General features: G+C 41.1%; 1 protein-coding gene across 4 annotated transcripts in view; it reads right to left on the reverse strand.

Annotated features, from left to right (window-relative positions):
* Nucleotides 1–14685, reverse strand: part of LOC133132952 (protocadherin-19-like) — a 76605-nt gene extending 61920 nt beyond the window's left edge. Inside the window, exons 1-5 of one of the 4 annotated variants that reach the window (XM_061248799.1) lie at nucleotides 14657–14685; nucleotides 8200–10314; nucleotides 5581–5587; nucleotides 4348–4364; nucleotides 1912–2365 (exon numbers count right to left, since the gene is read on the reverse strand). In XM_061248799.1, the coding sequence (XP_061104783.1) occupies nucleotides 1912–2365; nucleotides 4348–4364; nucleotides 5581–5587; nucleotides 8200–10314; nucleotides 14657–14685 (2622 nt within the window). Of the gene's footprint in view, nucleotides 1–1911; nucleotides 2366–4347; nucleotides 4365–5580; nucleotides 5588–8199; nucleotides 10350–14656 lie in introns of those variants that run through there. The other 3 variants (XM_061248802.1, XM_061248801.1, XM_061248800.1) reach the window with 3 other exon arrangements.
* Between the last annotated feature and the right edge of the window lie 937 nt (nucleotides 14686–15622).

A 15622-nucleotide genomic window follows, 5' to 3' on the forward strand; every position in this document is an offset into this window, starting at 1 on the left:
AAATTATCTGTCATTTTTGCTGAACATACAAGTGCTTCGGTTGAAAATCAATGCTTAGAATGAAGAGGGGGAAGAGTAGAAAATCTGGTGAACTGTCACCAAAGCAACATATGGGTTTGCTGCTGACTTCCTTTAGCTAGTACAAACATGTGCCTCACCCACTTGCTCACTCTCAGCCTGCCTGCTGCCTGGCCCAGGGACCATGGTCAAAGGGACGTTTGTCATCGTCACACGGCAAGCGGAGAGACAGCGCCAGCATGCAAAGCAGCCCCTCGCATTTCCGACAAGCGCGATTAGGCACGCAAAAATAAGCCAGGGCCCAGATATGAGGAATCGAAGGATGGCGCTCCATTCCACAGCTTAAGCTTCACATATGAGATAATCAAAATCAATCTGCTACCTTATTTGTTTTTGTTTTTTTCTCCCTCCATTTTTTCATTAACTGAGTCAAATAAAGGCCCGATAATCCCACAACAAAGGCCTCTTTATTGGATGCTTAGGCCAGAGTGCCTGGCTGCAGTGTTCGGTTTAACAACATGTGCTGTAATTGCTTTGTCTGCCTGTCCACAGTGTATCCTTCTGTTCACCTCAAAGTGCATAGCTCAACCGGTTTGGTACCTGAAGGCAAATAAGGCAAAGGATGTGGAGCACACTGAAACCACAACTAGACAGTCTAGTGTCAGTCAGCTAAGAGAAGACACACACACACACGTGTACGCATACAAAAACACATCTGCACATAGACACTCAGACAAACACACAAAACACAGGAAACATACTCGTAAATACACACAGATGCACACACACCCACACACATGAAACATGCTCGCAATCACACACACATACACACACGCACATGAGATGTGCTTACAAAAATTCACCACACACAAACAAGTCCCAATCAAGCTAAAATAAATCAACACTGCTTAAAGTGCATCCCATTGATCAACCTAATCGAAAAGGGCACAGAACTACTGGATTAGCCAATCAATGGATTGATAGGTAGCTTACATTTCCGTTGCAAATGTCTTGGCTCTGTGATTTATGCAGCTGCATTGGTTCTGTGTGGCTTCTGCTAAATGGTGCATTTGGCACTAAAAGCACCCACCCACAGTGGACCAAGGAAGTGGGAAGCGGGCTGACCAGGGACTCCGGTGGAATAGTGCAGCAGCTCTAATGGCCGTAGCGTTGAAGCATCTTCTCACCAGCCCTCGAGGCCCACATCCAAAAATATACCTGACAAGCATAACAGTCGGCTTCCGCTCTATGAGGGAAAATTCTTGCCTGCCTAAAATTAGCTTGTTTGCACATTAGGTGTTTGAGTGATGATTATTTTTAATATGCTCTCCTGATCTGACGTGTAGTCAGCTGCGTTTGGGTTGAGGTATCTGGCAGGTGTTGCCAGCAAGTTTGACACTCGACATGCAAAAATGGGTGAGACGGGGCAATCAAAATGATATATTTTGTCATACCTCCACCATAAACCTGGCAATGCCTTTTTAAGCTGTAACCACAGATCCTGCATCAAACCTCTGTGACTAAAAATATGTGATATCTGGAAGACACTGAATCTCTAAAAGTCAAGAAAGTGATTCACAAGAAATGTTTCCAACATTTCTCAAATAATTTCAATATTTGTCAGCGGAAAACTGACATCACTGAAGCTGCTTGTGACACAGTACTACCTAGCACAGGGACATGAGGTGTCAGAACTCAACGCTTTTCACTGTGACTGGGAGTGTCCCAGATGCCACGGCAACATGAAAGGACCAGTCATACTTAAGTTGGACATGCTGATGTAACACTGTGTAGTAAGCAATGACAGGCTCGGTAAATTCCGGCTAACTAGCTCACTCGCTCACCAACCCATCCACCCATGCCCCCTTGTGGTCGAACAGAGTGGGTGCTCACCTCTGGCAGGGGCATGCCGTTGATGATGAGGTCGGGCTGTTGCGGGCCCTGGCCGGTGAACGTTTGGTGGTAGCCATGGTTAGGGGCAGCGTTGCGGGCGTTCTGGTTCTCCACGTTGAGGAAGGTGCTCTCGGAGCGCCGACAGCCCAGTGGCAGGGTCTGCTGGTGGTAGTCGAAGTAGTTGAGCGAGGAGGTGAGAGACGAGCAACTCACCACGTTCATCTTGTGCGTCTCCTCTGTGTCGCGTGGCACCAGCCGGATGTCATTCTTGTTCAGTTTCTTCTTCTTGCTGGATTTCTTCTGGTTGCCATAGGAATACTCTGCCACCCTACGCAAGTAGAAGAAACTGAACAGACTCAATATAGCAGTACTCTGCCGGCTCCCACGGGTCATTGGGGGCATTGGTGGGCCGGTGAGGTCATGTGACCTCCGGCCACCAATGACAACTCCTGTGCTCCCCTCCCCCACCCCACATGCCCCTCACTCTGCACGTCATATAAAAGGCTGCACAATGCAAGCATGCCATGCCATGAAGAAACACAAGACATCCACAAAGCAAAGCAACTGTCAGCAAAATATCTAATCATATTTAAAGTGCAGCCCACGCAAAATTTGCTCCTTCCTCTGCTCCCATTGCATGAGAGCCCACCGGCTTCGGGTGAGTGCAAGGGGAGTATAAATTCAAATTCATTTCACCACCCCCAGTGGCTCTTTCCGACTTGCACTTTGCATTTTGGCTTTCTTCCTGCAAATGAAAAACATCTTGGTTTTCTATGGGCGGATGCTTCTACTTGAGCGTGAGAGAATTGAAGCAGTGCCTTCAAAAATGGTCTATGAGCTGCAACAGGAAGCAAGGACTATTTTCCTATCTGAAGCAACCCCTGTTCTTTAAGTGTCATCTATTTACATACACAACATGACGTTTTCTTTTCAACTCAAGAGAAAATAAGCACTCTTGTCCGCTTCAATTACAGTTACAATTGCTAACAAGGCTCTTTGAATACTGAGTTCACTTTTTCAAAACTCTTCATACAACAATACCACCACATAGCTTGGCTCAACAGTTTATTTCATGCCCAAAATGCACCAGAACTACTAAAACACTGACGTGTCTCAAAATAAAATCATTCTATAAACCACCAGCACTAGTTTTCTTCCAACAAGCATACTTTTTCAATCATAGCACTATGATCTAAAAAAGAACCAGAGACATTACAGCACAATTTTCTGTCTTCAAAGTAATAAGTCATATTGTGGTCTCTAGTTTTTCTTTTGTTTTTGTAAATAGTTAAATTATCACTTTGATATTTGATTCATAGTGTACATTGGCAATGTGGTTTTTTTCAAAAGTTTCTATTACAAAGCAGAATGGCACACCTTCATCTTATGCAATGCACCACAGTATATGCAACAATTCATTTTATTGGCAAACAGACACTACCACTGAAAATGAGAAAGCAAAATGCCAATACTATAATACAGTAAATTTGATGCTTTAGTGAAGAAAATACTGGAAGTCACAGGTACAGTAATGCTGGTTTTCGTCTACCCAGTCTACTTCATTTGGTCACATGTTCTTGTCAAAATCACAGCATATGTCCTCTCATTGCTATACACTGGGGAAAGAACTTCTGTGGATGCCTGATCCATCCCTGGTAATCATCAGCTGATATGTATATTCATGTCTCCGGCATCCATCCTCTACGTTGAAGGGTTGTACTCCTCCCCCTCTCCCCCTCCATCATCTTTCACTCACTTTTGTATTTCTTCCTGGGTCCTTCTTGAACAAAATCATTACAAAGATTAAATTGAAATCCCCTCAACACCTGGACAGGTCTTCAACTGAAAATGGTGTGATCTTTCTATTCAATAACAAATTCACAATCAGAAGTACAATCTGTATGAACTTCAATCAGCACTTCAATCAGCACAACAGTTTCTATAACTATTCTGAAAACTTTATATTGAATGAATTCAATATAGCAATTATGGCTGAGAAAATTGCTATTCACTTGAATTTTAGCCTATACCCTTTTGAAGTTGAGTGTGTCAGTTTTTAAATAGTGTGTGCAAACATTTGGAAATTGGGTTGTAGAAATCAAGTTTTTTTTGGTGGGCGAGAGTGAGAAATTAATTCAAGATTTTTTAATTGAATGTACTTTTTGTTAAAGCAATGAAAAACACATTCGCAGTTTGGTCCACATACTGTGTGAAGAGTTTTGAAAAAGTGAACTCAGTATTGAAAAATCCTTGTTAGCAATCTGCTGTTTCGTGACCCTATTTCCTGTGAAAGAAAAAAATATAATAACCGTTGAGAACTTTTTGAGCATATAGTTGTTTTCTTCATTCAAAAGGGTGAGACTCCTGCTACCACTTTCTGGTCTCCCTATGTTGGTGACTGTGTTGAAAGCAGGCAGGGAAAATCCTAAGTGGAACAGACAGCAAACCGTAAACTGTAAAGCAGGTTTGAGGAGGTTACTACCTGAAAGCTCTGTGTGCATCAATATAGATTAAAGCACTCAGAAGGTAGAACTTTTTATAAGGAACAAACATGTTTGTTTGAAAAAGGATAAGGCAGAATCTGGCTTTTTTTGTGTGCTTAGCATTCACACTGATGGACGCAGCACCCAATATCTGCTTAAATAATTGTGAGTAAATCACTTGTGAGTGTGAGTGCCCATGTGATTGAATGTCATTCAGTGGTATCACTGCCCCTGTGTACCTAGCTACATGTATTAGAGACGCAGACACTGTGCAACTGGAAATGCCCCCTGTGTTGCACATTAGGTGGGCATCTACCAAAGAGCAAAAGGCCACTCCCTGCAAAGACAATATACTACTGATGTGACCCACAAAGCATGTTTCATTCCCCCAGAGGCCCCTGGGAATACCTCCTCGGCTGGTGAGCCAGGGTTTGGATCTGGCAGGCAAATAATGGTCAGCTCAGAGTATCGTCCATTCAACGCCCCAAGGCAGCTTACAGCAAAGGGGCACTAAAACAGCCTAACCCACACACCCCGTTAGGCAGAAGCTGAAGAAAAACGGCACAGCAAAACAAGCTGGTCAAAATACCTGTCAGAAATGAGGGTCTGCATTTCTGTGTAGCGGTGTGCTGATGTTATGTCTGTCTAGATTCTATTCCAGCATTTCCAGCAGGAAATTCTGCAGTTAAGATGGTGGTTGGCTGGACTGGCCACCGGGGGAGCTGTTCTGCTAGTAGCTGTTCTGCTTGTTCGTTGAATTTAACTAGCTCTAACTAGCCGCTAGGCTACAGATAAATGTCGAGAAACAGACATGCAAAATTCATGGTTTTGCGATAGCATGAGGAACTATTATTATTTTCATAACTAGCAAAATATTAGACAGGTTATGCTGGTATTTTATGGATTTACGATTATGAATTCAATTTGATAACGGTTGAATGACAAACTGCACAATGTTATTTTAAATTGCTAAATGCCGCTGTTTGGCGTCACCTTGCAACGCAGGGTTAATCCAACGTTAGTTAAGGCGGGGCCATTTTTCGTTAAGGCAGCCTGCCTTAATTATAAACCATTGCAGGAAACACTGTATTCACAACTTTGTTGATAATATTTTTTTAAAGGAAAATAATTTACAGTAGCTCCTGTTTCAGTTTTTGTTTTTTAACAAAGTTGTGAAGATTTGAACACAATTGCTTATTTCCAAGCAGCTGATTAAATGAAGGTTTTTCTTCAATTCTGGCTTCCCATTTCAAAGGCCATGTATGGGTAACAAGAGATATACTGTATGCAAATGTAAAAACATATGAAGACTAAATGCCATTGTAACCCTAATGCCAATGTAATACCTCTATTAATGTAGCACTGAAGTTGGAATATACACTCAGTGAGCTATTTATTCTGTATTTATTAGACTTATTTTGTAGACGTATTAAGTCTTCTGCTGCTGTAGCCTATCCACTTAGAGGTTTGATGTGTTTGAGTGTTCTCTGTGTGGTTATTTGCGTTACTGTCACCTTCCTGTCAGCTTTGAGCATCCTGGCCCTTCTCCATTAATCTCTCTCATTAACAATGCGTTTCTGCCCACAGAACTGCTGCTCACTGGATGTTTTTTGTTTTTCACACCATTCTCTGCAAACTATAGAGACTATTGTGCGTGAAAATCTGATACTCACACCACCCTCTCTGGCACCAACAATCATTCCACGGTCAATATAACTTAGATCACATTCTGACATTTGGTCTGAAAAACAGCGGAATCTCTTGACCACGGCTGCATACTTTTATTAATTTAATTGCTGCCACATGATTGGCTGATAAAATATTTGCATTAACAAGCTGGTGTACGAGTCTACCCAATAAAGTGATCACTGAGTGTAAATTACATATGCCACCTGGCTCAAAGGGCAGTCATCATTCATCATAAGGAATAGATGCAAGGGGAACTGGCAACATGAACTACGCCCACTCCATGTCTCTTTAGCGTGGAGTGGGCGTACAGAAATACATAAAAGTTAGGAAAGAATTAATGAGGAAATCTTAATTTCAAATCTATTGTATTTCAAATCTATTGCCCCCACAGTGTGGTTGACAAATACGTGCCCTCTGCACTGCTTAAGTGTTAAATTATAATGTCATATCCCAGGAATGTCAACAAAAGTTATGTCTGGACTGAAATATGGAAATGGTTTCAAGTTAAAGCCACAAATGCAATTTATATGGAAATGGTGAGTGTTAATGTAGCTGGGGAAAGTCATCCCAGAAGCCTATGTTACAGATTATTATTTTTTTTCCTTTGGGGGTGGGGGATGACAGATTAAGAAAACAATATTCTGCCTCAGTTTGCTGCCACAGTTATTTATATTTGCAGAGCATATGTCATTACGTATTATATGATACACCTAGTTTTTATATTATATTATACACCACAAGCCATTTTGACGTATTTTCTCTGCATCAATTATCTATGACATACACATTAAAAGTCAGTGATAAATCGACTATTGGAATAATATGTACACTGTTTAATTAACAATGGACATTTTACTGCGTACTGTATTCCAGCACTGTTATGCTATTGCACCATGTTTTTTGAATTGCAGATGTTTTCATACAAGGAAGTAACTAGTGTTCAAAATGCGACCATATGCATTTGTTCCTGGCCTTGGCATCTGTCCGACTTTTAAATGTTTTACTTTTAAGGGCATGCACACTATGTGGTTTAATCTGTTTTGCATTGGCACAGGTATTGTCCAGTTATTTAGCGCCTACTGTAGGTCTTAGTGTCATGACGTAGTAACGATTTAGCAATTAAATAGTACTCTTATTCCCTACGGATTAATATCAATTTAGCGTGATCTCCGAATATGCGACTCGCACAGCTGTCTCCAGATCAAAATGCTATTCTGACTCTCATTCGTTGTGATTGCTGTACTGTCTTGTTCAACGACATAGTATGCTCATTACCTTTCCAAATAAGAAATGTGTAATATTTCTGTCATAACAAAGTTCGACCTTACACTCAGTTGACACGCCCATGCAATTATGCTCAACTGCTGCCATACACAGTGCGCGGAAATGCAGATGTAGGCCATACGATTATACGTAGTATATAATATTTACGCATTCGATAGAAATATTTCAGTTCGAGGTAAAGACGATAAAATGGCACATAAAATATCACGCCTTCAATGCAATAACTATTCAAGGCTAACAGAATAATGGAGGTAATACATTGTTTCAACAAAAAAACAAAGCGATCCACTTGAGGATTTAGAAAGACAGAGCATTCGCCTCATGTGCGCAGCTGGATTCATCCAACAGCTGCACCACACAATTATCAGACTGAACAGCCAGCTCCATGGATAACCTATCCGTTGCAGGAACAATTGATCAACTGAAGAATAGTTTATGGGAAAAGGGCTGTGGTCAGGATGAACTGTTTTTAAAGTTAAATAGTGTCGCTTTAAACAATTAGCACAGGCTGCATCAATGTCAATCATAAAACTAGATGAAATGCTGACAAACTATATAGAATAGACCAGGGGCCGATATTTAATACATGCAAAAAACAATCTTTAGTTTTACCATAGGCATATACGAATAGGCTATATACTCGGCTATGTATTCTGTCCCAAGGTAACATTCCCAAATTTGGCAAATGAGAAGAAACAAATCGAAGACCATCCAACAATTTAGCCGTTGCGCATTTTCTGAGATGTTTCTAATTCATTGATACGCGCCAATACAAAGTTACGGCTATTGGCTATAGTAGGCTGTAAATAATGGGAAACAAAGCGTTGTTTACCTGCAGTTGTATGTCCTGATTTCTTTGTTGTCCCTTTTACATTTGATTGCCACAAATATCATTGTGACGAACAGGATCGCAGCGATAGAACCAAGGGCAATGATGAAGATGAGAGATAAATTCACCGGTCCAATAGACTCTTGCTCATTCATGTCTTTTGAGAGGTAGATCACAATAAATGCGGAGGCTGTTAAAGACGTTTTCCCATGGTCGTGTGCTACTACAGTTATCTCGTAAAAAGACTTTGTGCTCTCTCCAAACGTCCTGGTGGTACGAATTTCGCCATTCACCTGGTCTATTTCAAAGTAAGACCTGTCTCCCTCTGATATCGAGTAAGTCAATCTTCCGTTTTCACCCTCGTCGTAGTCGTCGGCTTGTACCTGCGTTACTAAATAACCCACTCCAGCATTGCTTGGAATTGATACTTTAGCCGTCCCATTTATTAAAGGCGGGGTGGTCATGACAGGCGTATTGTCGTTCACGTCTAAAACAACAATCCGTACAGTTGCATTACTTGTCAGAGATGGGTTGCCTCCATCTTTAGCCAAAACTTTGAATTCAAAAGTCCTTGTAAGCTCGTGGTTGAATGATCGCTGTGAATAAATATCACCAGAAGTTGGATTTATCGACACATATGTGAATACTGGCATATCTCTAACTTGAGACGGTACGATTTGATAGGTCACTGTGCCATTTAGCCCCAGGTCAGGATCCTTCGCCGACACAGAAAGCAAGTAAGCCCCAGGCGTGTTGTTTTCTAGGATCATTTCTTGATAATGTGGTTTTGTAAAGTGTGGAGGGTTATCATTCTCATCTGTCACTTTAACAGTGAGTGATTTTGTGGTTTTTAAAGGAGGTATGCCACTGTCCACAGCTTGAATCGTTAAGTTGTACGTGTCCCTCTGTTCTCTATCCAGTCTCCCATCGACTAGTATTGTGGAAAAGCTCTCATACTCCTGTAGTCGGAAAGGAACGTTGCCCTGTAGTCGCAGCTGCACCCTCCCATTAGCCCCCGAGTCCTTGTCTGAAACCCTCACGAGGGCTATGACATATCCCAGCTGCGCGTTCTCGCTCACTTCGACCATCTCGCTGTTTGCAGACAACATCTTAATGACTGGGACATTATCATTTGCGTCCATAACATTTATTATTACTTTACAGTGAGCCGGGATAGAATTTGGACCTAGATCTTTAGCTTGCACATCAATCTCATAAACGTTGGTCGACTCAAAGTCCAGTTCTCCACTGACTGATATTATACCGGTTCGAGGGTCGATTTTGAAAAGTTCCCGTGTTTTTTCAGAGACGTAACTATTAAATGAATACAATATTTCACCGTTTGTGCCTTCATCCGGATCTGTGGCGTTCAGGTGAATGACCACTGTGTTATTCGGAGAGTTTTCCAACACCTTAACATTGTACACAGCCTGGTCGAAAACTGGGTTGTTGTCGTTTGAATCTATCACCTTAATATTAAGTGTAACTGTGTCAAACTTTGGTGGGTCTCCACCGTCCAAAGCAGTGATCACATAACTGTAATGCGATTGTGTTTCTCTGTCCAGTGGCTTTTCCAAAACGAGCTCGGCAAATCTAGATCCGTCTCCCCTTGTCTTAATGTCCAACCCAAACATATCTTTTGGAGTGATTTCGTATTTTTGTACACCAAAGATTCCAGAATCCGGGTCGTTTGCCCCCTCTAGGGGTATCCTAGTGCCTGGAGTGGCAGTCTCCGAAATGTTAAGGTCAATGTGATCTTTTGTGAAAATGGGTGCATTGTCGTTTAGGTCCTTGATTTCTAGTTTTATCATGCATATTTCCATCGAGTTTGACATCACTTCCAAAGAAATAAAACATTTTGGTGTCTGTCGGCAAAACGTATCCCGGTCTATTTTTTGTTTGTTGATGAGAAACCCAGCCGAGTTGATGTCCACTAACTGCGGTGCTGTATTAGAGATAACTCGTAAGGCAGGCTGCCGAGGATCGATCACAAATCCTGCTTCTTTTGCGTCCTTCGCAATGTTTGCAATTTCTGTCCCTGCCATTTGATCCTCGTCCACCGAGTATTTCAGATTGATTACAGCATCCGCCCCAATCCAGAACAGAAGAGCTATTAGACTTAGTTGTATAAAATGCATTTCCTTAGAGGACATACTTGTTGATTTGTTTTCTTCTCTTATTGATTTACAACAGTACTTTTATGTACATTTTACATAGGCCTGTGTATGTCATAATTACAGTGGAAATCGCGTCAGGGTATTCATCATGTAAAAAGTTATAGGCAGAGATACAGTACATGTTCAAAACGTGCCGTCAGACAAAAATGTCTGATACAGCTACAGATCAGTGGCACGCAGTAATCTGATGTAGCCTACTTAAGATAATGTACAGTCAGTTGATTTTCGATTAATTGCATTCATCTGGATTATCAAAAACCGAATTCGACCGATTAAATTTGGATTTAAAAATAACGCCGAAGAAACATGGTGCGAAGACGAATACAATTTCCTCCGTGCAACAGCCGCAGATAATTCCTATTGGCAACACTGGAAACATAGATTGACCATTGCGAAGGCGGAAAAAGCTACTGAAGAAAACTACATGTGAACTATAGGCTACAGTCAATAAATAAATCAAACAAGAGCAGTCGACTGGATATTTGCGTTATTATCTGTTGCATTACAATATTCCATTAGAAACCAAATACGACAACTGAGTTTTTTAAGCGACCGGTTTGGTACTGGTGGGCTATTTAATTACTTAATTTCCTCTACTTAAAATATAATAAAAAATGGAAATCCTGTGATGAAGCTACATTTAAAGTAAAAGGAAAACTACCGTATCAAGCCAGAAAAAAATCAACCAGGTATCTAACAAGACATACAACACCTTGCTGAAGGAACATGTTTCTTAAAGCTTGCTGTCCACGGTTATCCAGATTTTACCGAATCCTTTAAAATCCCGTTCACTTAATTGTTTCAGACATGTTATAAATCAAAATATTTGAACCTCTGCGTTCCAATGCATTTTCAAAAAATCCAAATCCGACTGATGGCAATTTGTAGTAAGCACGCTAATTTCGTTGTGAAGCTATAGTAGAAACAATCCTTTATAGCAGATGGTAAAAACAAAAGCATTAAGAATATCCAGTCTGTAGATGAGGTGCAAAATAAACCCTTGTCTTCAATGCAATTGACTCCACCATGCACTCAGCTCGCATTTCCAGCGCGAACTGTATACAGCTTTGCGCTGGCTCAGCGGCTGCCGCTCTGTCTCAGGACCCGCAGCCCCCTCAGCCAATCGGAGGCTACACCCGAGGGACGAATGGGCTAGTGGGCGGGGTCACCTGCTGCTGCAGATGAAACTCGGAACAGCCAACTTCCTCTGAATCGTTTCTAGATTATTTTCACTCCATTACTGGCGTCGGGGACCGAACAGAAAATAGAATAGCCACTCAATGCGTTTCACTTCGTCTATTACAAACAAAACCTTCATTTCCATAGATACATTTTAAGGTTCTTCTGCATGGAATTTTGTTTATCGATTAAACCAAACAAGGTTTTGTATTTTCAGATTGTGTTGCAGGCACTATGCATGCACACACACACACACACACACACACACACACACACACACACACACACACACACTCACTCATCGCAGTCATTTGATCACTTGAATACATATTTTACAAATACTCGCCAGTGAAGGCTGCTCAGCTAAAAATTGAGGAGGCAGAAAACTTTCCCTTATTCTGATTATTGGTCTCAACTTGCTTTCAATCATTTTACTTGATTAACAATACTGTATATTGATCATGTCACCAAATACTCAATACCATCAGACATAGCCAGTTGTACTGAATTATGTTACCTGAGAAATAAAAAAAAGAATTTGCATCACAAAATCGTACACATGTCATCAGTCAGTGACATCACAAACACTCTCCACAGGGCAGGGGTGAAGGTATCTCAATCAACTGTTCGAAGAAGACTTAGACAGCAGCAATGTAGAAGCTATACCACAAGATGCAAACCACTCATCATTAGTAAGAATCGGAAGGCAAGATTAAAATGAGCAAAGAAGTATAGAGATAAGCCACAAAAGATAGGAAACAATGTTTTATGGTCTGATGAGACCAAGATTAACCTCGACCAAAGTGATGGAAAGACAACCGTGTAGAAAAAGAAGGGATCTGCTCATGACACAAAATATACAAGCTCATCTGTGAAGCATGGTGAAGGAAGTGTCATGGCTTGGGCTTCGCATTTCACCTCCTGAAGCGGAGATTAAAGGAGAAAATCCCCCGAAAAAAACAACAACAACAGCAGCTGCAGTAAAAGCCTGGAAAAGCACAAGAATGCAACAGTTTGCTGATGTCAATGGGTCACAGGCTTCATGCAGTTATTGCAAGCATGGGATATACTACCAAATATGAAGTGTTATTGACTTTAATTTACTTAAATACCCTCTGTTCCAATACTTTTTCAAACAAATATTTAATCAGCCAATCAGGTAGCAGCAACTAAATTCATAAATGCATGCAGACGTGGTCAAGAGGTTCAGCTGTTTTTCAGACCAAATGTCAGAATGGGGAAGAAATGTGATCTAAGCGACTTTGACCGTGGAATGATTGTTGGTGCTAGTCAGGGTGGTTTGAGTATCTCAGAAACGGCTGATCACCTGGGATTTCCTCTAGATTTTGCAGAGAATGGTGCGAAAAACAAATAAACAGTGTGCAGCAGTTCTGCAGGCGGAAACATGTTGTTAATGAGAGAGGTCAGAGGAGAGGAGCCATACTGGTTGAAGCTGACAGGAAGGTGACAGTAACACAAATAACCATGCATTACAACAGTGTCTAATAAATACCTAATTAAGTGCTCACTAAGTGTATTTCGTAGAGTACAGAGTGTATATTGCTATGATCTCATTCAATTAGGCCAACCGTATGTCATTCTGGATAAAAGCGAAGAAGCAAATATATAGCCTACAGGATGTATGTATATGTGCCTATACATAATTATTCATATTTGTCCAAAATAAAAGTCATGGCTAACTACTGTGCATTCTCAGTCACTCAATGATAGTGTCACCCACAAATCACTTTTATTCTCATTGTTACTTCAGATGTTATAATGTTGTATGTAATATATTGAATTAATTTTGTTTCAAAATAATAATATGCTGCCATATTAATGCTATGCAAATAATTGGGTATAAATGAGAAAGTCTTCTGTGCAAACATTAATTTATTATATTAATAAAACATTAAAGAATCACTTTGGCCCAATTGACAAATGACAACCAACATTCTCAAAACAATATGTGAAAACTCCAACATCATAACATCACTTATACAACAGATAGGTCCGGTCCATTGTCTCTATTGGTCATCCCATGGACGTGCGGCCAGGATAGGCAGGGTAGGCAGTGCCTACCCTGTGATAATCCAATCAAAATTACGAAACAAAACAAAAATAAAAATAAATGTTTTACATGTAAATGTAAATAGTTTTTCTAATATTTCATGTGTTTCATTGGTCCTGTTCTTTTTGCTCAAAATTCCCAAAATGTCTAAAACGGCGTTAAAATATGTCGTGAGGCGCTAGGCTGTACAGGATATGCTGCAGCACTCCGTTTCATTGTAGTGGAAGACGCGCGTCCGCGCCTCTCGTTACTCTTAGTGGAACACGCGCGTCCCCGCCTCTCATTACTTTCAATGGCAGGGTAGGCAAGGGCTCTTCTGCCGACCCTGCTGAGGATTCATTCATTCAGGAGACTTCAGAATCCGCGCATGCGTATTGCCTGGTTTGCGTGTTTTACAGTAGCCAGGGTAGGCAAGCCTACCCTGGATGACGTGTCACCTGTGTCATATCATATGTGTCATCATATGTGTCATCTGCGCGAGGCTTCCAGCCATAACGGCGCGAACCCACAAGGTGCTTAGAACCTACAACACAGTCAGAAACATGTCGATGCAACAATTTCACAACTTTAGTAAGTTGGATTTCCAACAAAAGTTGGATTTAATTAAAAAAGGCAGACCAACACCAGCACTTCCCGAACTTCATCAACGCAAAGGACAGAAAATTGTGCACTCCTTCCATCAGGAGTGGTATGAAAGAAGAGAGTGGCTTTGTGGCTCAGCTAGCAATAGCAGGCTATACTGTTTTCCGTGCTTGCTCTTCTCAAGGGAGAGAGACAACATCTGGGTAGGAGCCGGCTACTTTTAAACGAACTGTTGTCGATCTAAAATGAAGACAGATTCAGCAACTGTATGGCTTATTTCTCGCTTCAAATGTTTTCAGAAACACATTTCAGTGAACTATTTTCGTAATATAACAGACTGTAGCAGCCAGGCTCGCTACTTCCGGGTCCGTGGGAGACAGAGACAGACGAGGCAGGAAGGAGAGCCAACGGGCCAGCAGACTGCTTTATTTAACACCAGTCAATAATGTACCTTAAAATAGGCAAAAGCGGAGACAGCATTAAATACATCGCAACATAATTATTTCCCATATTATTACCATTTTTTCAAAGTTGTCTTCGTGTCTCTCTGCTCCATTTCCTCCGTATCCGTAAGCTTTGAAAAAACGTGCACAAGTACGCACGTAATGAACGCAGAGTACGGACAGAACGCTCTGTCCGGATCCGTATGCGTATTTAACGTAGAGCATAAATGGGTCTTAACTAGCTTGGCAACTATTAACTCGTCAGGCTTATCACGGAGAAGTGGTTTTACAGTTAAACAGCATGATGTAACCAGGGTAAAAGACAAATTAATGAAAGGAACAAAAGAGAAAAGAAACAAGAATCAAGCTAGAAACAAACCGCGACTGGCGTCGCTCGCCCGCTTGTGCCAGCCGTGGCTATCTAAAAATACAAACAAACGGAGCTAATTTAAAAAGTCTAACTAGGCCTAATATCTTTGAGAATTTCATTTAAGAATATCCCTTGCCTACCCAGTCACCGACCTCACCGCACGTCACTGCAATATCCATAGTATACGGACGGCTAAATGGAATCTTTACACATTTTTTTCATCTTTTAATATTACTCTGCATTTGTAGATCACTGTTATCTACTTTGTAACTGAAATTAACCTAACGTTGTCATCATTTTGCTGTTAGTAGCCTACCACAGTAAAACAAAATTAGTGATTTTAAAGTCTCCATTGACCTCGGGGAGTAGGATAGGAACTAAAAAAAAATACAACTAAGGCAACATCCTCAGATCAAAATACCACCAAACCTCGGTGAAGCAAATGATGACTCAGAACAACACTATGAGTTGTTTCATTACCTGCACGTTATCTGACAATGCCCAGATAAATGTCTTCAACAAAGACACATGACTTGTATGTCAGTGTCATCAGGTGTAATGTAAACTAGCAAGCTAGCTAACGTTACTGCAGTGGGGCTAGGGG

Source organism: Conger conger, chromosome 7, assembly GCF_963514075.1.
Source record: "Conger conger chromosome 7, fConCon1.1, whole genome shotgun sequence".
Taxonomy (NCBI): domain Eukaryota; kingdom Metazoa; phylum Chordata; class Actinopteri; order Anguilliformes; family Congridae; genus Conger; species Conger conger.